At 36.7% G+C, this 24,704-nt stretch overlaps 4 protein-coding genes across 4 annotated transcripts; all 4 read right to left on the bottom strand.

The window, feature by feature from the left end:
• Positions 1 to 3,584: 3,584 nt before the first annotated feature.
• LOC149001870 (serine carboxypeptidase-like 40) lies at positions 3,585 to 6,599 on the bottom strand. Its single transcript, XM_089136470.1, has 8 exons — positions 6,209 to 6,599; positions 5,376 to 5,483; positions 5,008 to 5,297; positions 4,566 to 4,826; positions 4,333 to 4,451; positions 4,137 to 4,229; positions 3,916 to 4,021; positions 3,585 to 3,743 (listed from the first exon to the last, which is right to left on the bottom strand). Exons 1-8 carry the CDS (start codon positions 6,597 to 6,599, stop codon positions 3,585 to 3,587), a joined length of 1,527 nt encoding a protein of 508 aa, XP_088992596.1.
• Positions 6,600 to 9,114: 2,515 nt separating this feature from the next.
• On the bottom strand, positions 9,115 to 11,478 carry LOC149001869 (serine carboxypeptidase-like 40). Its single transcript, XM_089138598.1, has 8 exons — positions 11,162 to 11,478; positions 10,715 to 10,822; positions 10,344 to 10,618; positions 9,933 to 10,193; positions 9,740 to 9,858; positions 9,545 to 9,637; positions 9,357 to 9,462; positions 9,115 to 9,261 (listed from the first exon to the last, which is right to left on the bottom strand). Exons 1-8 carry the CDS (start codon positions 11,427 to 11,429, stop codon positions 9,115 to 9,117), a joined length of 1,377 nt encoding a protein of 458 aa, XP_088994724.1. The 5' UTR covers positions 11,430 to 11,478.
• Positions 11,479 to 14,839: 3,361 nt separating this feature from the next.
• Positions 14,840 to 17,356, bottom strand: LOC149001868 (serine carboxypeptidase-like 40). Its single transcript, XM_089136867.1, has 8 exons — positions 17,089 to 17,356; positions 16,640 to 16,747; positions 16,269 to 16,543; positions 15,861 to 16,121; positions 15,663 to 15,781; positions 15,471 to 15,560; positions 15,265 to 15,370; positions 14,840 to 15,123 (listed from the first exon to the last, which is right to left on the bottom strand). Exons 1-8 carry the CDS (start codon positions 17,354 to 17,356, stop codon positions 14,977 to 14,979), a joined length of 1,374 nt encoding a protein of 457 aa, XP_088992993.1. The 3' UTR covers positions 14,840 to 14,976.
• Positions 17,357 to 21,898: 4,542 nt separating this feature from the next.
• On the bottom strand, positions 21,899 to 24,704 carry LOC149001867 (serine carboxypeptidase-like 40). The gene is made up of 8 exons (XM_089136615.1): positions 24,179 to 24,704; positions 23,730 to 23,837; positions 23,361 to 23,635; positions 22,924 to 23,184; positions 22,724 to 22,842; positions 22,539 to 22,628; positions 22,333 to 22,438; positions 21,899 to 22,218 (listed from the first exon to the last, which is right to left on the bottom strand). The coding sequence occupies exons 1-8, from the start codon at positions 24,558 to 24,560 to the stop codon at positions 22,072 to 22,074; spliced, it is 1,488 nt and encodes a 495-aa protein (XP_088992741.1). The 5' UTR covers positions 24,561 to 24,704; the 3' UTR covers positions 21,899 to 22,071.

The following is a 24,704-nucleotide window of genomic DNA, read 5'->3' as shown; positions in this document are numbered from 1 at the left end:
TCATGTCACCATCGTCACGGGTCATCCGACTTCAATTCCTCTAGCAAAAGGGTAGTAGTATGTGGGGTACCTAGCCATGCAATTCTAGACTTCCTAGGCATCTCATCCAGCAATTATGATAGTGCTGGAGGCATTATTGAGCATGTGTCCCATACCACATCCCTCTGATATCTCAAGCCAAGATATCCAAATGGGATACCCTTTCCATCACAACTACACTATATCATTCACCATCATACCACAACCCCAGTTGTTCAATATCATAAATGATAAAGTACATAAAAGAACATCACAAATAACAAGTATAAATAGTATTATCATGCTTTATACAGTTACAACAAGGTACATGATTAATAAATAGTAAAGAAATCAACTGATTCATCATGTGCATGTTATTGCATAAAGACAAGAATTTATGTCATTACCTGTAAATAAGTAAAAGCTTCCTAGAGTGCAAGCCAATCACAATTAGAAGACCTTTAGTAAAGTCAGAGAACACCTAAACATAGGATTTCAAGATTATATAAGAGATATGAGTTAAATCGAGTAAAAGCCAAAAGTCACATTGCTATTGTGACTTAGCCAGTCGCTTGGCTCAAGCGACCGCCTTGAACAACCGCCCCAAAAACAAACTATTCAACTCTGAAACTCAGGCTTTTGATCACCCGATTTCAATCCGGTTTTGGGATGATCTCAATCCGAATTCCAAACTTAACAAGTCTATAACCAAGGAGCAAAACAGAACCCTAAAATTAACACAAATCTAACACCCAAATCATCTCCCCTGATTAGATCCATCTTTTATTTGAATGCAAGGATTCGTTTTCGGACAGGATCCTTTCAAGAACATTGAAAATGGCATACAATCAATCACAATTAGGTTACCCCAACATGATTGAGATAGATCCAACACCAAACCAAAGTTGAAAGAAGAGAATGGGTGAATGGAGATTCACATACCTCAACCAGATTCACAGAACAAAGGGGGAATGATTCAAGATCTCAATCTGCACTTCACTCAACTTCCAGCACGTGTCCACCGCCTCCTAACCATCCAAAATAGCAATCCCGAATATAATAATATGTTAATAGGGCGAGGGTTGCTATTTATAGAAAACAAGGGCAAATTAGGGCAATTTCCCGCAAGCAGAACCTGGTGGTCGCTTGGGGCGGTTGATTGGCCCAATCAACCACCTTAAGCAACCGCCCCCTAGTACAGCAAGACATTGCTATACAAGGGTGTTTTGCTCAAGGGGTTGACACCCAACCTCAACCTAACCCCTAATCAACACATGAGGGAGGTCTTACCTTTATTCCGAACATCTCCAAATGCCACTTGCCTTCTACCAGAGATCCAACTTCCCAATAAGGCAGGTTCTTCATCAAGAGAATCCAGATCCATGGGTTCAGGGTATGGATCATGGACTTCTATACAACTTAACCCGGCTTGACCTTCGGGTTATCGGACCTGCAATACGAATTCTGGGTTAGAATTATCGGGGTTGTTACAAGATCAACCACCCATGAGGACCCGGTTGGTCAGGACAATACAGGAACTTCGGGGTTTTTATGTGCTATAGCCTATATTTAATAGCTTTAAACCCTAGTTTCAAGATTAGTCTATTGTTAAACAGCAAAGGTTTTAGAGTGAGTTAAAGGCAGCGCTTTAGAGAGAAAGAAAGTGGTTTTTTTAGCAAAAAGTTTGGATCTTTGCGTGATCTTCAATCTTGAAGGTAAGAACATCGATCTCTTCAATTCCTTTTTGTTTATAATCTACTGCAAGAAGTTGGATTTGATTGGAGAACCTACATTTTCAATTAACTCTAATTAGATCTAGTACAAGGGATGAGATCTACATCTTTCCCAACTACAAAACTTTTCATAATATAATTGTCTTATTCTAGATTGATAGATCTTTAGATCTAGGTTGTTGTTGTTTTTTGTTATTTGCGGGTGTTTGGACATGTATTAGAGTCAAAATACATGACTAAGAATATTGTAGAACCCCCGAGGTTGGTGGATCAAAGACATGAATTTCGGACCTGGGGCTTTGTTTGCAACCCTGGGCAATCAATCAAGGGCGGTTGACCAGGCCAACCGATCCCAATCAACTGCCTAGTTGCTAATTAGGTGTTTTGCTTATGATTTGGGCAAGAATGAATTCCAAACCTCATTATAACTATACCAACATGATTCTAGGAGTTCCAGAATTCCAGTGAGTTGGTGGTCTATTTAATTGTGAAGCTTGGATTTACCTTGACACAACAATGTGCATATCTAGGATTTATTATCCATGCTTTAATATGCTTTCAACTTCAAACATATGATGTGCTGTTATGATTGTGTATACTATTTAGGACACAAATGCATTGGGTGCATCATGGGAACATGACTATCATGTTGTTTATTTGATTCTTTCCTTATTGTATGATTGAAAGCATGTTGGGTCGGGAGTTAACATATTGCATCCACATCTATGAATATACAAGGGGTTTGTCGTTTAGGCCATCGCCCTTGGTACCTCATGCATGTCATGTCGATGTGTATATGCATTTATATATATAATTGTCTAGATGCATGATTAGGGACCCTTTAAAAGTTACTACCCTCTCATCAAGGGTATTGAAGTGAACAACCCACGATAGTTGTAGGTGACTAGTAGGCATCCAACAAGCTATTGAGAGCCATGACGAGACATAGTACTACCAATGTATCATTCATGGTAGGTTCATATAGTATAGGATTGGCTCGTGGGGCGCCAAACAAAGAGTCGTGAGGGGACATGGAGTCCCATTACTATATTATATGTAGGTGAGTATAGGGTTGCGGGATGTTCATCTAACAGAAGGTTAGGAGTTGTGAAGATCAACATTCTTAAATTGGGAAGGATACCAAATCAATAGGAGTGGCTGGCTTGAGGAAAGTTATCATGACAGTAAGTACTATGATAAGTAGATGACCTATGCATGGTTGGGTACTTCCTTAATACGCACAATCTCAAATCAATGGTAGTGATGTCATGAACCTATTATCCTTAACCTAGGTCATGGTGAGAGAGTGGTGACCTATCCTTGTACCCTTGGTCCTGGGTGCCCAATGGACAATAAGGAGCCATCAAGGGCTAGTGGGAGTATGGATCTGCCTATAGGCAATTCGTGATATTCTTAATGTACTTTTACCTAGATAGAGACCGCCATGATTAGTACACTAGAATGCATCATAGTTCCTTATGGCATCTTACATCCTTCATCCATATATGTATGTGTGGTTACCTCGCAAGTTCGTTTGGAGTTCCCTTTTTCAAGGCATCTTTTTCAAATATCTATACAAGTTATGACGTACCCACTAAGTAGGAGGCTTTACTTCTAGTAGAGACGTACAACGTGCCAATTGTAGAGATGTATGAGCCACATGACTAATCGTGTGAGTACAAGAATCGCTCTTATGGAGCATAGTGATCCTTTAGGATAGTTTGATTCTTTTTGGAATTCGAGATAACATTTTGGCACAAAGTTTAATATTATTTAAGTATTGATTAAGAGGATCTAAACACTGTTCAGCCATGCATGGCTTTCTCCATTTTATTATGAAGTTTCAGGGAGGTTCTCCCCTCTAAGGAAATGCTTGATAAGTGCAAGTGCCCTCTTTGGCTGGTAACTTGGGACCTCATGACCTGCTCCTCTCACTGTAGCAAATGTTAGGCCACCCTTGTATACGATACTGTACCCTGCAAGTTCCATATTCTGGGAAACAACAAAGGCAATTAAGACTTTTAGTGGTTCAGTTTCCGAAAATATGAATTGCTCACAGAATTTAAACTTAAAATTTAATAAAATGCTTTGCCTTCATGAGCCAAAAAAGCACTTCCCTTAACTGTAACAGTAGAAGTTGAATAAGGAGCAGTTAGTTAGTTACCTGTTGTTGTAGAAACCAAGGATACCATGTTTTGTTCACAGCAAGTTTAAGCGTATTGAGAGATGACCTGCTTGAAGTCACTGGAACCCTTCCATCTACATCACCACTGCATGCATTCAATCAACCTAACACATTAGCTTTGATGACTTCATGAGAAGGAAAAGAAGAAAAATAAAGCATACCCAAAACCTAAACAGAAAAATAAGCAAGTGTGTTCTTGCCTGAACACCCAAACTCGTATTCCATTTGCCATGGCATTCCTCAATAGGGGAAGAATCGTGGATGCACTATCCTTCCACTCTGTGAATACTTGACTGCGATTTACAGTCACTAGTCAAATATACAAATTTCTAATAAGAGAAAACAATAATCATATCAACTCAAGTAGATTATTTATTTTTCAAATGCTGCACAGACCTGCAAGTTGACCATACATAGTTAAGTCTGGTGACATTGGCATGTAGAGCTTCTTGAACGTCAGGACGGTTCAGATAATATTTTACATAGTTATCACTACATTGATCAAAATCCATGATCTGCAACAAATCATCCATCAGGGTAAGAAAATGGAATCATGATTACATACAATTCTTACATTAATAGATCAGCAAGAATAAAGTTGGTTTCAGAGAATTGTTCCTTAATCATACCGACGGCTTCATGGGCTTATCTGTTACATCAGAAGCGAAACAGAATGGAGCATAGATGTCGTAGATTTGGACGCCGAAAAGATCTGCATCAACTTCAGTAGCAGCATTTTTGCACTGGCTGTTTTGTGAGTCTGGATTTGAGGATGAATCACAGTATCTCTTGATATTATAGTAGGCCTTATCAGAAATTAGAGCATGGGTCCAAAGGTATTCATACATCCCTTTTGTGTCTGTTTCATCATTGATAGCTGCATTTCCAATCTGTGTTAAACATCAAATGGAAAAGCAAAAATGTAAGCAGCAAACCCTAGATGATGATTGTTCATCTAAAGCAAGTCTCAATCTAATATTGTAGTGAGTGTTTCACTAGAATAAATAACTTGAAACACTAGAATAAATAACTAAGAAGAAAAACAAGTTGGAGAGACAGAGAGAGTCATACAATTATCCCTTTAAGATTGATAATGTTGCTATTTGATGTCTTGTTTCCTTGGATCTTGTTTCTCTGGATTATGATATCTGCAAGCTGGGGCACAAAATGGCCTGCATAACTCTCTCCTGATATATAGAAATCCCTGGTTTTGTATTCTGGAAACCTTTCTAACCAATTAAGCAAGAACACATAATTATCGATCGCAGTTCTCCTGTCTCCGACTGTATCATAATCAGATGTTGTGTTTGAATATGAAAAACCTACACCAGCGGGAGACTCCAAGAACAGAACATTGGCCACTGAAGAATATGCAACAGAAATATATATAAGAAATCCTCAAAGATAAATACAAAATTACTGCATCATGAAAGCTATACCTCCATTCCATGCATATGGATTCTTATAGAGTGTTTTGCCATCACTATACACCCGAAAGGGACCAAGCTCCTCCATCGCTCCAAATGCAAGTGATGAACAACCAGGACCTGTAAGAGATCAAAAGATCTTAAATTGTGCATTGTGGCTGTTGCAGAACATCCTTAACAGTGGTTACCAAATTCAATAATATTGTGGGGTTTGACTGTAATCATGGTTGGAATGGGTTCTGAGTTAATTACTTGTATAAGGATTAGATTTCTAATTCTATGGGGATTAGAATATTGGGTATCTATATAAATATTGTCTTTGTGTGATAATCCAGAAGAAACACAAGGGTAGCACTTTGTAAGATGGAGAGCGGTGCATAGAGGTTTCAAGAAATAGTGAAAAATCTTCCATTTTCTCAGGTGGATGTGGGCAATTTTATTGAACCACGGTAAATTCCTTATTGTATGTCATCTTCTTTGTGAATCTGTCCCCAACAAACAATAGAAGCATAAAACATATCATAAAAGCAAATGGTTTAAACACACATTTGAATACTCGAAAATCCCATCAAGACGATATAAAAAGAATACAATTAGAAGCTTATGGGTTACAAATATGGAAGATCAGCAGTATTGCTTGCTAATGATAAGGATCCAAATTAAATAGCTATACATGGAATATAAACATGGAAAGACAATCAGTGCAGTTGTTGCAATTGAGTTCATCGATCTTTCCCTCATCCTCTATTTCTCGCGGAGATGAAACTAAAAAGAAAATACGAAGAACATTCGAACTAAAAACCCAGAAAATAATGAACATGAGAAGATAGAAAATGAAACTATACCTCCATTAAGCCAAAGAAGGAGAGGTTTTGTTTCTTTGTGTCTATCAGCCTCGACAAAGTAGTAATACATTGCTCTACCAGCCGATTTTTCTACAGTGACATAACCTCCATATTGAGAAAAATTAACTGAAGGCTGTCCTGGAAGCTTTTCAATCTTATCTTGCTCCTTCAAGGATTCCTGAGTGTAAACAGGAAACACATTCTCATTCAAGGTTTTAGTATCTTCAACAAACAATTCTGTGTAGATGCTTGCTTTGTTCAGCAATTTCTCCTTGAAAATATGGTAAAGAGCATCCGATTGCCTCACATTCTTCCCAGCAGCAAAGCAAATCAGAGAGGAAAGAACCGCTAAAAAAATTGATCCCTTCAGAACCATCTCTACTCTCCCCATTTTTGCTTTCCGGCTTCTAGCGGTTCACCTTTGCTCTCTCAAATCGACCCTTATTCTTATTGGGTTCTCTGATACTGTTTATAACTGTCAGCTTTTCTGTCAGTTGTTTTGTTTTCAGTTTAAACTCTCTATCGCTGTCTTCCCGTTAATTGGTTTTGGAATATACAAACAGATTCTTCTCGATTCATTTCAATGCTTCACATAAGATTCACCAGACCCTCTCTTATATTCTCTTATAATTCATCTGAAAAAGGAAATTCCTTAAAAGGTGATTTTCTTAGAACATTAACTTCCTCTTTATTAGCGGCGGTATTGTTATTTCTGTTTGCGTCTGAATCCTAGCCAGAGAGGATATGAGATGTGTTGGACACTTGGACCATTAAAATAAAATAAAATAAAATAATTATGAATAATAAATTGACGCGAAATACACTCTTTAGCCCGTGCAAGGACCATCAGACCAGGGCTCTGCAAGTTGCGAACGAAAAGGAGAAACCTAAGGTGCCACATCTTGAGCCGCCTTTCTCTGCATCTCCCTCATCTCTCCTGTTTCCTTTCTCATCTTTTTTTCCCTTTTGTTTCGATCTTCTTTCCAATCTTCTCCCTGTTTCTTTCTCCGTTTCCCTCTATTCTCCCTACATTCTCTTCGTTTCTCTCACCGCCTCTATCTTTTGTTTCCCTCTCCTTGTCTTTCTCCTCTTCTTCCTTGTCTCTCTGTTTTCTCTCTCTCTTTGTTTCTCTTCTTTCAGTTTCTCTTTGTCTAACCGGTAAAAGCTTCCAGTTAAGAAAAAAAAATAAAAATAAAAGAGGTTGATGTGAGCTTTGGCCGCGCACACTGTCCTTATCACCAGTATTGGTGCCACAACCGCGACAACTGAGTCTTCGCCCTTGTGGCATGTTTTGTCTCCACCCTTGTGGCGTGTGTGTTGTATCTCTGCCCTTGTAGCGTGTCTATCTCCGCCTTTCTGGTGTGTCTTCGCGAACGTTGGTGGAGGATATGTATATCGTATCCATTATGCTTAATTGGTACTGTGGTTGTTGCAACCATTATTCTAAGGGTTTATTGGGCTTGACCCATCCCTTAGACTAGTTGACCCTGTATATTGCATGTATAACAGCTTGGTCAATTTCCTCTCCTTGGTTTGGACTAAACCTTGTGATTTTATGCATCTATCTTTTGTTTGGTGTATTTGTTGTATTCTCTTTCAAGTTTATGAATGAAGTCTTTAACTTATTTACCAAAAAAAAAAAAAAAAAGTTGACGCGAAGGGGATTTGTTTTTGTGGGGATTTGGGGGAGGGGTGCTTATTCAATAGGGAAATTTTGAGTGTCAACCCCTGATTTTTTTTATTTTTTATTTTTTTCCTTCTTTTTTTGTAAGGAGTAATTTCACTGAGAGCATGAAAGCCAAGAGGCATCAACAATACCTCATGAAGCCATTGAGTAGTATTGGGTCAATTTGTCCCACTTGCCAAAGGCCGCTGATTTACTTTCCAATATTTAGGGCAAATTACATATACACCCCCTGAATTCGCAATGAATTATAGTTACTATCTCTAAAAGGAAATTAATTACAAATACCCCTTATCATTATTATCATCATTTAGCTTTACTAGATAACAGTAAAGGGGTATTTGTAATTGATTTCCTTCCAGAGGTAGTAGATGTAATTGATTGTAAATCCCAAGGGTCTATATGTAATTTGCCCTAATATTTATATCATTTTCTAAGTTATTCAATTTATCAGTCAGATCCCCTATTACTAGAGTCTTGAATCACCTCCCCATGAGGAAGCACTATGTGCTTTCCGGACGCTTTTTCACCATATGTTGTGTGAGACCCACGTCCAAATATAATAAATTAATTCAAAGATAAAATATCAACAAGCCCCAAATGGCCATCACATAATGTGCGGTGAAAAAGCGTCACCACAAGGAGGTGATCCGGACTCCTATTTTCACACTGTTAGTCTTCAGTTAGTTTTTATTTATTTATTTCTAATATTACCCACATCCCAAATTCAAAAACTTTATCAATGAACCATATCTCGCAAATTTTAATTATGAAAATTTATGATTGGGAGAAGAAGAAGTCACAGATAGTATAGGGACTTTAAAGAAAGAGTCAAGCATAGAGATTTTGTTTGTTTTGTCATTTTTGGAATATTTAACTTGCTTACATCAATGCTTAATTGTAATTTCTTGCGGTAGGGGGTGGCTTTGATATATTTTCACCCTACAGAGTATTGATTGACATAATGGAAAACTCAAGGGTATAACTAATTTTAGGTCATAACTCAGAGATGACACTGAATATTTTGCCATTCTATAAGCCAAAAAAAAAAAAACGATTTAACTTCATAAAGCCCCTTGGAAAATTTTAATTGCAAAGAAGTACATATAGTCCCATTAAAAGAATATTTTTTAAAAAAAATCATTGAAGAAATTAATAGTTCATGGAAGGGTTAAATCATTAAATAAAAGATTTATTAAGATTGCATTGTCTTCTAAAAGTTTCATTTACTAGGGAGTTTCTCCCCTCTGAGGAAATACTGGACAAGAGTAAGAGCCTTAGCTGGTTGGAAACTTGGAACTTCATGACCTGCTCCTATTACTGTAGCAAATGTTAGGTCACCCTTGTATGTGAAAGTGTATCCTCCGACCTATAAATGATGAAAAATGGCAAACATTTCCATTAGAAAAATTTGATCAAACAGTTCAAATTAGTAAAATGGTTAATTTGCTGTTAATTAATTACCTCATTATTTAATAACCAAGGATACCATGAAGTCTCGACTGGAAGTCTGAGCTTATTAAGAGATAACCTGGTTGATGTAACTGGAACCACTGCATCTACGTCTCCACTGCATTCATTGAGTCCGATAAACACATTTTAGTTTGAACTAATCAATCTCATTAAACTTAAAGACTATATCGATGACTTGCCTGAAAACCCAAACTCGAACTCCATTAGCCATGGCCTCCGACAAGAGAGAAAGTATCGTGGATGGGCGATCCTTCCATCCAATTATTACATCACTGCAATTTACATTAATCTTTAGTCAAACTTTAACAAATTTTCATAGAGAATGTAAGAGATTAATTAAATCATTCCATCTTCTTCATTTAAATGCTCCAAACCTGCAAGGTGCCCACTCAAAGCTAAGTCTGGTGACATTGGCATGTAGAGCTTCTTGAACATCCGGACGGTTCATATAAGCATATACATAATTAGCACTGCAAGGATCAAAATCCAAGACCTGCAAGAAATAATTCATTAGGAAAATTAGGAAAAATCAATCAAAGATGGAGGGAAATTTGCAATTGAGCATACCGAGGGATTCTTGGCTGGGATTGTGACATTGGAAGATAAACATATTGGACCATAGATGTTGTAGATATTAAGAGAATAAATATCGACTTCATCAAGACCCTGTGTGCACTGCCTTTTCTGCGACTTTTCATATAGGGATTGAGAGAAGTTACAGTATCTGTTGATTAAATAGTAAGCCTGATCAGAAATGAGAGCATGGGTCCAGAAGTACTCATACATGCCCTTCTGGTCAGTTTCATGGTTAATCACTGCATTTCCAATCTGCAATAAACATGAAACGTTAAGTAAAAAAAGTTAAGCAACAAATCTTAATGATGATTGTGTAAGTTACAAGACAAGAGAATTCAATTAAAGCAAGTCAAAGAGTCCACCATATCATAAAGGAATTGACAAGAATGTTATAAGTTATACCATTATTCCTTTGAGATTGATAATAGTTCTATTAGCAGCTTTGTTCCCTTGGATAACGAGATGTGCTAGCTGGGGCACCAAATGACCTGCATAACTCTCTCCAGATATGTAGAAATCTCTGGTCTTATATTCTGGAAATCTTTCTAACCAATTAACCAAGAACGCGTAATTATCGGTCGCGGTTCTTATATCTCCGTGGCTTTTATAATCAGATGTTGTGTTTGAATATGAAAATCCAGTTCCGGCCGGAGATTCCAAGAACAGAACATTGGCCACTAAAGAACACACAAGAACAGTAGTAATTTACAGATCATTTCATGATCAAAGATGATTACAATTGTGGTTGCTATTATTTAAACATGAAAGTATACCTTGATTCCATGCATATGGATTGCTGTAGAGTGATTTTCCATCACTGTATACCCTAAAGGGACCAAGCTCCGTCATTGCTCCATATCCAAGAGAAGAACAGCCTGGTCCTGCAAGAGCTCAAGGATCAAGTCATGCATTAAGTTGCAGATGCTCCTGATGCATTTTTAGTTTTTCCTGATCAACTGTTATTTGGGTTCAGCAATTTTTTCAGATTGAATGATTATAAGAAACACCATAGGAACCTTCACAACTGGATTTTCCAGAAATTTGATTTAAAAAATAGAATGATCGAAGAACAACCACACACAGTGTATCAGAAACACAATTAACTATTAGGAATAGTATAACATACCCACCATCTCAAACACTCTAAGAATATGAAATTGTAACCATTGAAGATGAAATGATCTTGATAATAAGAATCCAAGAAGAGATAATCAGAATACCTCCATTAAGCCATAGAAGGAGAGGCTTTGAATCCTTGTTAACTGCTTCTGCAAAATAGTAGTAAAGTGCTCTACCAGCTGCTTTGTTTACAGTGACATATCCTCCATATTGTGAAAAATTAACCTTGGGCTGTCCTGGCAACTTCTCAATCTTATCTTGCTCCTTCAACCCATCCTGAGGATCTGCAAGAACCTCCCTAAAGATATCTGTCTTCTCTTGAGTTAATAATTCTGTGTTCATGCCTGCTTTGTTCTGCAACTTCTTCATGAAAAAACTTTGAAGAACATCTGATTGCTTTCCATACCCAACAACAACAAAGCAACGAAGAGAAAGAAGTATCAAGAGAGAATGAAAAAAGGTTGGACCTTTCAAAATCATCTCTTCGTTTGATTTGTCCCTGCTTTTGCTCCTTAGTTTGTTTGCTCTTTTGTTCTTTTCTTGATCTTTTCAATTTTATAATAATCTTTCCCTATCCACTCATGGTAGTCTCGTGCGGTTTAAACATGAAAAACATTAGAAACCCACATGCAGTGCCCCTGGGAACCGTTTTTTTTATTTTTGGTAAAAGATGAACCGTTTCATGCAAGCACAAATGCGAGGAGTCTGAATTTAATTCAACAGATATGGATCACTGCACAATGGAAAGAATTTGAAATGTGTGTTAATGAATATCTCTTGAATTCAAATTCTTTCCATGTATTCTTCGAAGATGAGAATTTGAATTCAATACACATGGAAAGAATTTGATTTTGTAGGGATGTAAACAGGATTCAAATAATATCTTCTCGGTTTTCGAATGGATTCAGTAAGATTTGGATGATAATCGAATAGTTATTTTCTTAAATAGATTCTGCTAAGTGAGCATGAATATAGAATGAATACAAGTTTTCGACTAGCTATTTACATTTTTACCATTTTATTTATGAGGACTAGGTTTGAAATTTAAGAATTTAGCAACTTTGGTAACTATTTTAGTAGAAAATCTAGAAAAATAGTCACATATCACAAGTGAAAATTTTATAAAAAAAGAAAAAAATAAATCTAATAAGTAACTTAATCGGATAATTTTATCGGACGGATAATAATTAGTAAGAAAGGGGTATACCATATCTGCATCCTATTAGTAATCGGATTGACTTGGATATCCCTAAACGGATGCGGATGTGAATTCAAAAGCAGATTTCGGTTATCCATTTACACACCTAGATCAAACAATCCATATAACTATGTAAGTGAAAATTGTGTGTAGATTATATTATCCCCTAAACTCCTTTGAAAGTAATAGGTAACGGAGTAACCATTCTAACTTGGTATCAATCCTCCTTGGGCTCGACCATTTATAGTCTAGGTCATCATTATCACGTCATTTTATCTCCATTCTTAACATGGTATCAATATATGTTTTTTCCCATTTGGTCTAACCTGCCCGCAACCATCTTTTGTCTCTATGTTTTTTTTTTTTTCTTCATGGCAAATGCCTGCTAGAGTCACTTTGGCTCTAACCACTCTAGCTGCTTTGAAGATGTCATCTTTCATTATCAGGTCGATAAATTACCGAATAAATTACTATCTCCATTGTCCTCTTATTTGATCTATTTTTTACTTGATGTGACACTTTCTAGATTTTAGTAAAATCACTACTAAGTTGTTAAATTCTTAAATTTGAAACCTCCATTTGGTGTGGTGTGTTGGGGTTGCATCCTAAATCCTTGATTCATGGCCATGCATAATCAAGAAAATAACTATCCGATTATCATCCAATCCGGCTGAATGTCCGATTTTTTTCTTCGTTTTGGTAACTACAACTATCCGATCCGAATCCGATCCGTTTACACATCCTGAGCACTCTCGTACCAGTGACTCATATTGGTAACATTTATTTATTTCCTAGCTTGACGCTACATAATTTTCTTTTGGTCCCTGCTTTCAAGTTTAATTTGATTTCTATTTACCAACTCACTGCTTCAACTAACTGTTCAGTTATTTTTTTTCTCCTAATTCTTGTGTAGTATAGAATCCAAAGTCGGGGACAATTTTAGCAATGGGTGAGCATCATGGTGACCTGTATTTTCTAAAAATGAACCCGGCCTCTTCATTTGTTTTCATTACATCTCCAGGAGCACATTTTGACCTTTGGCATTGGCGCCTTGGTCACCTAGGTTCCATGACTGCTAGTGCTACGAGCCTTAGCAAACTTGACTATTGTATTTCTTTTTCTAATAAATGTAGTTGCACAGTTGGCTTAGTTACAAAGCAATCCCGTTTGTCATTTTTTTCCAAGTTCAGTAACTACTACATCCTGTTTTGAAATTATCCATTTGGTGGTTTGGGGTCTTTTTCGCATTAAATCTCTTTTTTTGGAGCATTTTTTCTCACTATTGTGGATGACTATTATTGGTGCACATGTGTTTATTTGATGCTTTCTAAAGCAAATGTTAATTCCTTTACTCTACATTTCTTTGCAGGTTCACACCTAAATTTAAAACTAGATTACGAGGAAAGAAGTACTAAAAATATTGATCTCTTAAGAATTGTCTCTCCTCTCCTCATTTTCTCCACTTCTATCAATTCATCTTTGCTCTCTCAAATCCATCCATATTAATATTGGGTTCTCTGATAGTATTTAAGTTGTTGGCTTGTCTGTCATAGTTGTTTTGTTTCCAGATTAAACTCACTACTACTATCTTCTTATATTCTCTTATATGTCATCAAAGCAATGAAGTTCCTTAAAAGGTAGTTTTCTTAAAACAAATTTACCTTTTATTTGCTATGCTTTGGGAATCTTACTTGAGTGGTGCATCTGACGTGGTGTCTGTGGTGCCCATTACCGTCGGATGCACGCCATGTGGACTATATATATTAAATCCTAGATGCTTGAAACATGGTTCAGTTGATTTTAAAGAAAAACTGATTTTGTTTAACTTAAGTTGGTAAAATGTACACATGGTGTTTTGAGCGGCTGGAATTTAACAAAATCCACACGGCATGCATTCAATGGTGGACAACATAGGCACCACCATATCAGACACACTACAAAACAACAATCCATGCATTGGTTATTTTTGTTTGAGTCTGAATCGTCTCCAAGGAAGATATGTGATATGTTGGACCATAAAAGAAAAAAGAAAAAGGAACAGAGCATCGATGGTAAGTTGATGCAAAGGGATTCTTTGGTTATTCTATAGGAAAAATTTTAGTATCACCTCCTAAATTATCTCCTAATATTAATGCCACCCCTTGAGCTATCCAATATATCAGTTAGACCTCCTATTACTAGCCTTTTTGTTTATCTATTCCCAATATTACTCCACATTTTGAATGTAAAGACAATTTCCATGCATGAACCACATCTCCCAAATTTATGAGGATTTATGATAGGGAGAGGAAGAAGTTGCAGACAATAGAGAGAGACAAAGACACAAGTCGAGCATAAGATTTTTCGTTTTAAGGTTATTCTTGTCCTTTTGAAACATTTAGCTTGCTTACATCAGCACTTAACTATGATTTCCTAACAGTAGGGGGTGTCTACAATATATTTTCACCCGGTAGGAGGTTTAGATTGATAAATTAGATAACTCAAGTCATGGCATTAATTTAAGGAGTAATTCTAGAGGTGGCACTAATAATTTTTCCTATTCTATAAGCAGAAAAAACAATTCTGCTTTATAGAGCCACTGGGGAAGTTAATTGCAAAGAAAGACGTACAGTGCCATGAAAAGAATATTTTGAGGACAATTGCTGAAGAAATAGTTCATGGAAGGATTAAATCATTAAATAAAAATATTAATTAAGATTGCATTGTCTTCTACAAATTTCATGAACTGGGGAGTTTCTCCCCTTGGAGGAAATACTGGGCAAGAGTAAGTGCCCTTGCTGGTTGGAAACTTGGAACTTCATGACCTGCTCCTCTCACTGTAGCAAATGTTAGGCCTCCCTTGTATGTGAAAGTGTATCCTCCAACCTACAAATGATGAAAGGTGGAGAGCTTTCCCATTAGAAAAGTTTGATCAAAGAGTTCAAATTAGTAAAAAGGTTTGCTGTGATCTGAAAAATATTAATAGTTTCTAGATGTTGAATAAGGAGAAGTTAATTAATTAATTACCTCATTTTTCAAGAACCAAGGATACCAGGAAGTGTTAACTGAAAGCCTGAGCTTATTAAGAGATGACCTGGTTGAAGTGACTGGAACCCTTCCATCTATGTCTCCACTGCATTCATTTAATCCAATAAGCACATCTTAGTTTTTGAATAATTCGAGTATATAAACTAATCAATCTCATTAAACTTGAGTTAAGAATGTGGACTTACCTGTAAACCAAAACTCGAACTCCGTTAGCCATGGCTTCAGTCAAGAGAGGAAGTATCGTCGATGGGCTATCGTTCCAAGTGATTAAATTACTGCAATTTACATTAATCCCCAATCAAACCCAAAAAATTTCATAGAAAATATATGAAATGAATTAAATCGTTTCATCTTCTTCTTTTAAATGCTCCACACACCTGCAAGGTTCCCAATCATGGCTAAGTTTGGTGACATTAGCATGTAGAGCCTTTTGAACATCAGGACGGTTCAAATAAGCATATACATAATTATCACTGCAAGGATCAAAATTCAGAACCTGCAACAAATCATTCATCATCAGGGAATGAAAATCCAATCCACCAAAAAAAATTTCATAATTGAGCAATTGAGCATACCGAGGCCTTCTTGGCTGGGATTGTGACATTGGAAGAGAAACATATTGGACCATAGATGTTGTAGATATTAAGAGAATAAATATCGACTTCATCAAGACCCTGTGTGCACTGCCTTTTCTGCGACTTTTCATATAGGGATTGAGAGAAGTTACAGTATCTATTGATTAAATAGTAAGTCTGATCAGAAATGAGAGCATGGGTCCAGAAGTATTCATACATGCCCTTCTCGTCAGTTTCAAGGTTAATAACTGCATTTCCAATCTGCAATAAATATGAAAGGTTAATCAAAAAAACGTTAAGCAACTAATCTTAATGATGATTGTGTGAGTTACAAGACAAGAGAATTCAATGAAAGCAAGTCAAGTGTCCATCATATCATACAGGAATTGACAAGAATGTTAGTTATACCATTATTCCTTTGAGATTGATAATAGTTCTATTAGCAGCTTTGTTCCCTTGGATAACGAGATGTGCTAGCTGGGGCACCAAATGACCTGCATAACTCTCTCCAGATATGTAGAAATCTCTGGTCTTATATTCTGGAAATCTTTCTAACCAATTTACCAAGAACGCGTAATTATCGGTCGCGGTTCTTATATCTCCATGGCTTTTATAATCAGATGTTGTGTTTGAATATGAAAATCCAGTTCCGGCCGGAGACTCCAAGAACAGAACATTGGCCACTAAAGAACACACAAGAACAGTATTAATTTACAGATCATTTCATGATCAAAGATGATTACAATTATGGTTGCTATTATTTAAACATGAAAGTATACCTTGATTCCATGCATATGGATTGCTGTAGAGTGATTTTCCATCACTGTATACCCTAAAGGGACCAAGCTCCGTCATTGCTCCATATCCAAGAGAAGAACAGCCTGGTCCTGCAAGAGCTCAAAGATCAAGTCATGCATTAAGTTGCAGATGCTCCTGATGCATTTTTAGTTTTTCCTGATCAACTGTTATTTGGGTTCAACAATTTTTTCAGATTGAATGATTGTAAGAAACACCATAGGAACCTCACAACTGGCTTTTCGAGAAATTTGATTAAGAAAATAAAATGATGGAAGAACAACCACACGGTACAGTGTGTCAGAAACGCAATTCACTATTAGGAATAGTATAACATACCCACCATCTCAAACACTCTAAGAAAATGAAATTGTAACCATTGAAGATGACATGAACTTGATAATAAGAATCCAAGAAGAGATAATCAGAATACCTCCATTAAGCCATAGAAGGAGAGGCTTTGAATCCTTGTTAACTGCTTCTGCAAAATAGTAGTAAAGTGCTCTACCAGCTGCTTTGTTTACAGTGACATATCCTCCATATTGTGAAAAATTAACCTTGGGCTGTCCTGGCAACTTCTCGATCTTATCTTGCTCCTTCAACCCATCCTGAGGATCTGCAAGAACCTCCCTAAAGATATCTGTCTTCTCTTGAGTTAATAATTCTGTGTTCATGCCTTCTTTGTTCTGCAACTTCTTCATGAAAAAACTTTGAAGAACATCTGATTGCTTTCCATACCCAACAACAACAAAGCAACGAAGAGAAAGAAGTATCACGAGAGAATGAAAAAAGGTTGGACCTTTCACAATCATCTCTTCGTTTGATTTGTCCTGATTTTGCTCCTTAGTTTGTTTTACTCTTTTGTTCTTCTCTTGATCTTTTCATTTTTATAATATTATTTCCCTGTCCACTCATGTAATCTCTTGCGGTCTATACATGAAAAACAGCTTAATAAAAGCTTCTTTCTACCCAAAAAATAAATAAATAAAATTAGAAACCCACATGCAGTGCCCCCTGGGAACCCTTTTTTTAATTTTTGGTAAAAGATGAACCGTTTCATTTAAGCACAAATGCGAGGAATCTGAATTTAATACAACAGATATGGATCACTGCACAATGGAAAGAATTTGAAATGTGTGTTAATGAATATCTCTTGAATTCAAATTCTTTCCATGTATTCTTCAAAGATGAGAATATTCAAATTATTTCCATGTATTCTTCGAAGATGAGAATTTGAATTCAAAAGACATGCATCAATACACATGGAAAGAATTTGATTTTGATTTCAGGCACATATAGAATTTGAATTTGAATTCAAGAGAGATATGGATCAAAGTAGGGGTGTAAATAGACCGGATTCGGATCGGATAGTGGTAATACCATATCTGCATCCTATTATATTAGGATGGACTCGAATAATATCTTCTTGGTTTTCGAATGGATTCAGTCAGATTCGGATGATAATGGGATAGTTATTTAATTAAATAGATTCTTTTAAGTGTGCATGAATTTAGATTGAATACAAGTTTTCGACTAGCTGTTTACATCTTTACCATTTTATTTGTGAGGACTAGGTTTGAAATTTAAGAATTTAGCAACTTTAATAGTTATTTTAGTAGAAAATCTAGAAAAGTAGTCACATATCACATGTGAAGATTTTATAAAAAATAAGAAAAATAAATCTAAATAAGTGACTTAATCGGATAATTATAATCGGATGGATAATAAATGATAAGAAATGAGTATACCATATCCGCATCCTATTAATAATCAGACAGACTCGGATACCCCTAAACAGATGCGGATGTGAATTCGAAAGCAAATTTCGGTTATCCATTACACACCTAGATCAAAGCAATCCATATAACTATGTAAGTGAAAATTGTGTGTAGATTATATTATCCCCTAAACTCCTTTGTACATAATAGGTAACAACTCTAGTTTATAAACCCTCCTTGGGGATCATTTATAGTCTAGGTAATGTGAGTATTTTATTCCATTATTAACATGGTATCAATATATGTTTTTTCTTTCTTCTTTTTTTTTTTTTTTTTTTTTTTTTTTTTTGCTTGATGGCAAATGCTTGCTAGAGTCACTTTGGCTCTAACCACTCTAGCTGCTTTGAAGATGCCATTTTCATTATCACGTCAAATCGAATAATTACTATCTCCTTGTCATGTATGTGATAACCATTGGTAACACCTGCAAGCAGTTCATCTACTTCCCATTTGGTTGCGGTGCAACCAATCATATTGTCTCTAATATGTCATTTTTTTTTCTGAATCCTGTTACACGTCCTAAGCACTCTCGTACCAGTGACTCATATTGGTAACATTTCTTTATTTCCTAGCTTGACACTACATAATTTTCTTTTGGTCCCTGCTTTCAAGTTTAATTTGTTTTCTATTTACCAACTCACTGCTTCAACTAATTGTTCAGTTATTTTTTTCTCCTAATTCTTGTGTAGTATAGAATCCATAGTCGGGGACAATTTTAGCGATGGGTGAGAATCATAGTGACCTGTATTTTCTACAAATGAACCCCGCCTCTTCATTTGTTTTCATTACATCTCTAGGAGCACATTTTGACCTTTGGCTTGGCGCCTTGGTCACCTAGGTTCTATGACTGCTACGTGCCTTCGCAAACTTGACTATTGTATTTCTTTTTCTAATAAATGTACTTGCACAGTTGGCTTAGTTACAAAGCAATCCCCTTTTTCATTTTTTTCCAAGTTCAGTAACTACTACATCCTGTTTTGAAATGATCCATTTGGAGGTTTGGGGTCTTTTCGCATTAAATCTCTTTTTTTGAAGCATTTTTTTCTCATTATTGTTTTTTTTTTTTTTTTTTTTGGGTATGAAGCTGGAAAACTTCATTCATGAACTTAAAAGAAAATACAGACACATCAAAAAGAAAAACAGAAATAGAAAAGATAAATGCATCAAAACACAAGGTTCGGATATAAAAGAAAATACAGACACATCAAAAAGAAAAACAGAAATAGAAAAGATAAATGCATCAAAACACAAGGTTCGATCCGAACCAAGAAATGGAAATTGACCAAATGTCATACATGTAATAGACAAGGTCATCCTGACTAAGGAATGGGTCGAACCCAAGCCCTTAGAATAATGGTTGTAACAACCAAAACAACACTTAAGCACAAGGAAACGACATACGTATCCTCCATCACAAACACCCAAAGAAGCGACACGTCACACAGGCGGACATAGACACGCCACAAGGGCGGAAAATTAAAACGCCACAAGGGCAAAAAGATTACACGCCACACGGGCGGAAAGATAACACACCACAAGGGTGGAAAGATAACACGCCACAAGGGCGGAAACAACAGCCACGGCGAAAACACACCAACGGTGACTAGCAACACGAGACTCTCGCACCAACAAAGCTTCCATATCCATGGGAGAAACTTCCAGCTCCAACGTAAAACCTTCAGACCTACGGAATGCACTACCAGATCTCGTCTACCTGAATTTTTTTTTTTTTCCTTTCTCAAATAACCGGAAACCTTCCACTGATAGGGGAAAAAGAGGGAAACTGAGAGAGACGGAGAGAATGAGAAACTGAGTGTGGGAGATGGAAGAGATGCAGAGATAGAGAGGTGGTGAACCGAAAAAGCTAGCTGTAGTTTTTTTTTTTTTTCCAAACCGGAACTTCACGGAGAGGTAGCGAGAGGGAGAGAGGGGGGTAAGCGAGTATAACAGAGGTGTAGATGGAGGTGGAGAAAACGAATAGAGAGGCGGCGTGAGGGAGAGAGAAGGCAAGGGGCAAACCAGGGGGTGGAGGTGGAGAAAATGAACCGAGAGGCGGAGAGAGGGATAGAGACGGCAAGGGAGCAAAACAGGGGATCGAGCCGTGGAGTCTCTCCACCTCAGAGAGAGGCGACGATTGGTGTCTTCAGAGTGCGGCAACGCTAGGGTTTGCAGAGCGCGATTTGGGGCGCAAATTATAAAAAAGAATATGGGTTTATTTGATGCATTCTAAAGCAGATGTTAATTCATTTACCCTACATTTCTTTGCAATGGTTCACACTTAAATTTAAAACTAGATTACGAGGAAAGAAGTACTAAAGAAATTGATCTCTTAAGAATTGTCTCTTCTCTCCTTATTTTCTCCACTTCTATCAATTCATCTTTCCTCTCTCAAATCCATCCATATTCTTATTGGGTTCTCTAATACTAGTTAAGTTGTTAGCTCGTCTATCATAGTTCTTTTGTTTCCAGCTTAAACTCTCTACTGCTATCTTCCTATATTCTCTTATATTTCATCTAAGCAATGAAGTTCCTAAAAGGTAGTTTTCTTAAAACAAATTTCCCCTTTATTAGCTATGCCTTGAGAATCTTGCTTGAGTGGTGGTGCATCTGACGTAGTGATGCCTATGGTGCACGCCGTTGGATGCACGCCATGTGGACTATATTAAATCTTAGCCGCTTGAAACATGGTTCAGTTGATTTTAAAGAAAAACGGGTTTTGTTTCATTTACGTTGGTTAAATGTGCACATGGTGTTTTTAGCGACTGGAATTTAACCGAATCCATGTGGCATGCATTCAATAGTGGGCATCACAAGCACCACCATATCAGACGCACTACACAAGCACGATCCATGCCTTGGTTATTTTTGTTTGAGTCTGAATTGTCTCCGAGGAAGATATCTGATATGTTGGACCACAAAAGAAAAAAGGAAAAGGAACAAAGTATCAATGGTAAGTTGATGCAAAGGGATTCTTTGGTTATTCTATAGGAAAAATTTTAGTGCCACCTCCTAAATTATCTCCTAATATTAGTGCCACCCCTTGAGCTATCCAATATATCAGTTAGACCTCCTATTACTAGCCCTATGATCAGTTTTCAATTAGTTTTTATTTGTCTGTTCCCAATGTTACCCCCACATCTTGAATGTAAAGACACTTTCCATGCATGAACCACATCTCCCAAATTTATGAGGATTTATGATAGGGAGAGGACGAAGTTGCAGACAATAGAGAGAGACAAAGACACAAGTCAATCATAAGATTTTTCGTTTTAAGGTTATTCTTGTCCTTTTGAAACATTTAGATTGTTTACATCAGCACTTAACTATGATTTCCTAATAATAGGGGGTGTCTACGATATATTTTCACCCTGTAGGAGGTTTGATTGATAAATTAGATAACTCAAGTCATGGCATTAATTTAATGGGTAATTCTAGAGGTGGCACTAATAATTTTTCCTATTCTATAACCAGAAAAAACAATTCTGCTTTATAGAGCCCCTGGGGAAGTTAATTGCAAAGAAAGACGTACAGTGCCATGAAAAGAATATTTTGAGGACAATTGCTGAAGAAATAGTTCATGGAAGGATTAAATCATTAAATAAAAATATTAATTAAGATTGCATTGTCTTCTACAAATTTCATGAACTGGGGAGTTTCTCCCCTTGAAGGAAATACTGGGCAAGAGTAAGTGCCCTTGCTGGTTGGAAACTTGGAACTTCATGACCTGCTCCTCTCACTGTAGCAAATGTTAGGCCTCCCTTGTATGTGAAAGTGTATCCTCCAACCTACAAATGATGAAAAGTTTGATCAAAGAGTTCAAATTAGTAAAAAGTTTTGCTGTGATCTGAAAAATAATAGTTTCTAGATGTTGAATAAGGAGAAGTTAATTAATTAATTACCTCATTTTTCAAGAACCAAGGATACCAGGAAGTGTTAACTGAAAGCCTGAGCTTATTAAGAGATGACCTGGTTGAAGTGACTGGAACCCTTCCATCTATGTCTCCACTGCATTCATTTAGTCCAATAAGCACATCTTAGTTTTTGAATAATTCAAGTATTTAAACTAATCAATCTCATTAAACTTGAGTTAAGAATGTGGACTTACCTGTAAACCAAAACTCGAACTCCGCTAGCCATGGCTTCAGTCAAGAGAGGAAGTACCGTCGATGGGCTATCGTTCCAAGTGATTAAATTACTGCAATTTACATTAATCCCTAATCAAACCCAAAAAAATTCATATAAGAAATTAACTAAATCGTTTCATCTTCTTCTTTTAAATGCTCCACACACCTGCAAGGTTCCCAATCATGGCTAAGTTTGGTGACATTAGCATGTAGAGCCTTCTGAACATCAGGACGGTTCAAATAAGCATATACATAATTATCACTGCAAGGATCAAAATTCAGAACCTGCAACAAATCATTCATCATCAGGGAATGAAAACCCAATCCACCCGGGAAAAAAAATCATAATTGAGCAATTGAGCATACCGAGGCCTTCTTGGCTGGGATTGTGAGATTGGAAGAGAAACATAAGGGACCATAGATGTTGTAGATATCAATAGAATTCAAATCTGTATTGACTTCATTAGCTCCCTGTGTGCACTGGCTGCTCTGTGATATTGCTGTTGGGGAGAAATCACAGTATCTCTTGATTAAATAGTAAGCCTGATCAGAAATGAGAGCATGGGTCCAGAAGTACTCAATCATGCCCTCATTGTCAGTTTCATCATTAATCACAGCATTTCCAATCTGAAATAAACATGAAAGAGAAAGTTTAACAATTAAAAAAAAAAGTTGAGCAACAAACCTTAATTATGATTGTGTAAGTTACAAGAGAGAAGAGATAATTCAATTAAAGCAAGTCAAGTTTCCATCATATCATAAAGGAACTGAGAAGAAGAGGTAATCATTAATGTTAATTATACCATTATTCCTTTGAGATTGATAATAGTTCTATTAGCAGCTTTGTTCCCTTGGATAACAAGATGTGCAAGCTGGGGCACATAATGACCTGCATAACTCTCTCCAGATATATAGAAATCTCTGGTCTTATATTCTGGAAATCTTTCTAACCAATTAACCAAGAACGCGTAATTATCTGTTGCGGTGCTCTTGTCTCCACTGTTTGCATAATCAGATGTCGTGTTTGAATACGAAAATCCAACTCCGGCTGGCGACTCCAAGAAGAGGACATTGGCCACTAAAGAACACATAAGAACAGTATTTCACAGGTTATCTCATGATCAAATTAAGATTACAATTATGGGTATATCATAAAAAATTTCAAAGTTTACCTTGATTCCATGCATATGGATTCCTGTAGAGTGTTTGTCCATCACTGTATACTCGGAAGGGACCAAGCTCCTCCATTGCTCCATATGCAAGAGAAGAACAACCTGGACCTGCAAGAGATCAAAGGATTTCCTGATACTCTGTTACATTTTATTAAGTTTAGGAAGTTTTCACAGATCAATTGTGATGTGAGTTCTGCATTTTTTTTCAGATTGAGTGAATGTAATGAACACTACAGGAACCTTTCTTACTGGGTTTTTCAGAAATTTGATTTAAAAAAATAGAATGGTGGAAGTACAGCCACATGGGTACAGTTTATCAAAGCATAATTATTGGGAATAATAGAACCTACCCACCTTCTATCTCAACCACTCTAAGAAAATGAAATTGTAACCATTGAAGACGACATGAACATGACAATAAGAATCCAAGTAGAAAAAAATCAGAATACCTCCATTAAGCCAAAGAAGGAGAGGCTTTGAATCCTTGTTAACAGCTTCCGCAAAATAATAGTATAGTGCTCTACCAGCTGCTTTGTTTACAGTAACATATCCTCCATATTGAGAAAAATTTACTGTGGGCTGTCCTGGCAACACATCAATCTTATCTTTCTCCTTCAACCCAACCTGAGGATCTGCAAGAACCTCGCTGAAGATATCTTTCTTTTCTTGAGTTGATAATTCTGTGTTTATACCTGCTTTGTTCTGCAACTTCTTCATGAAAAAACTCTGAAGAATATCTGATTGCTTTCCATGTCCGAAAGCCACAAAGCAACAAAGAGAATAAAGAAGTATCAAGAGAGAACGAGAAAAGACTGAGCCTTTCACAATCATCTCTTGGTTTGATATCTCCTGCTCCTGCTCCTGCTCCTTCTCGTTTGTTTGTTTTGCTCTTTTGCTCTTTTCTTCAGTCTCTTCACTTTATAACAATCTTTCCTATCCACTCATTGTGATCTCGTGTGGTTTAAACATGAAAAA

This window comes from Hakea prostrata, chromosome 10 (genome assembly GCF_041222555.1).
Source record: "Hakea prostrata isolate BN-2017 chromosome 10, UWA_Hpros_2, whole genome shotgun sequence".
NCBI classification, from domain to species: domain Eukaryota; kingdom Viridiplantae; phylum Streptophyta; class Magnoliopsida; order Proteales; family Proteaceae; genus Hakea; species Hakea prostrata.
Note: the sequence above shows the minus strand (reverse complement) of the source record. Positions and strands in the feature narration are given on the sequence as shown.

Excerpts from the sequence above, each read along its gene's own strand:
- LOC149001868 (XM_089136867.1), bottom strand. The coding sequence starts at position 17,356 with ATGAAGAAGTTGCAGAACAAAGAAGGCATGAACACAGAATTATTAACT. Across the intron at positions 16,544-16,639 it reads TCCATATGCATGGAATCAAG|TGGCCAATGTTCTGTTCTTG; the intron begins GTATACTTTCAT and ends TGTGTTCTTTAG. Across the intron at positions 16,122-16,268 it reads TCAATCTCAAAGGAATAATG|ATTGGAAATGCAGTTATTAA; the intron begins GTATAACTAACA and ends TATTTATTGCAG.
- LOC149001869 (XM_089138598.1), bottom strand. The coding sequence starts at position 11,429 with ATGAAGAAGTTGCAGAACAAAGCAGGCATGAACACAGAATTATTAACT. Across the intron at positions 10,823-11,161 it reads CCTTCTATGGCTTAATGGAG|GACCAGGCTGTTCTTCTCTT; the intron begins GTATTCTGATTA and ends GAGCTCTTGCAG. Across the intron at positions 9,463-9,544 it reads GTTCGAGTTTGGGTTTTCAG|TGGAGACGTAGATGCAGTGG; the intron begins GCAAGTCATCGA and ends CAATGAATGCAG.
- LOC149001870 (XM_089136470.1), bottom strand. The coding sequence starts at position 6,599 with ATGGGGAGAGTAGAGATGGTTCTGAAGGGATCAATTTTTTTAGCGGTT. Across the intron at positions 5,484-6,208 it reads CCTTCTTTGGCTTAATGGAG|GTCCTGGTTGTTCATCACTT; the intron begins GTATAGTTTCAT and ends GATCTCTTACAG. Across the intron at positions 5,298-5,375 it reads TCCATATGCATGGAATGGAG|TGGCCAATGTTCTGTTCTTG; the intron begins GTATAGCTTTCA and ends CATATTCTTCAG.
- LOC149001867 (XM_089136615.1), bottom strand. The coding sequence starts at position 24,560 with ATGATTGTGAAAGGCTCAGTCTTTTCTCGTTCTCTCTTGATACTTCTT. Across the intron at positions 23,838-24,178 it reads CCTTCTTTGGCTTAATGGAG|GTCCAGGTTGTTCTTCTCTT; the intron begins GTATTCTGATTT and ends GATCTCTTGCAG. Across the intron at positions 22,439-22,538 it reads GTTCGAGTTTTGGTTTACAG|TGGAGACATAGATGGAAGGG; the intron begins GTAAGTCCACAT and ends AAATGAATGCAG.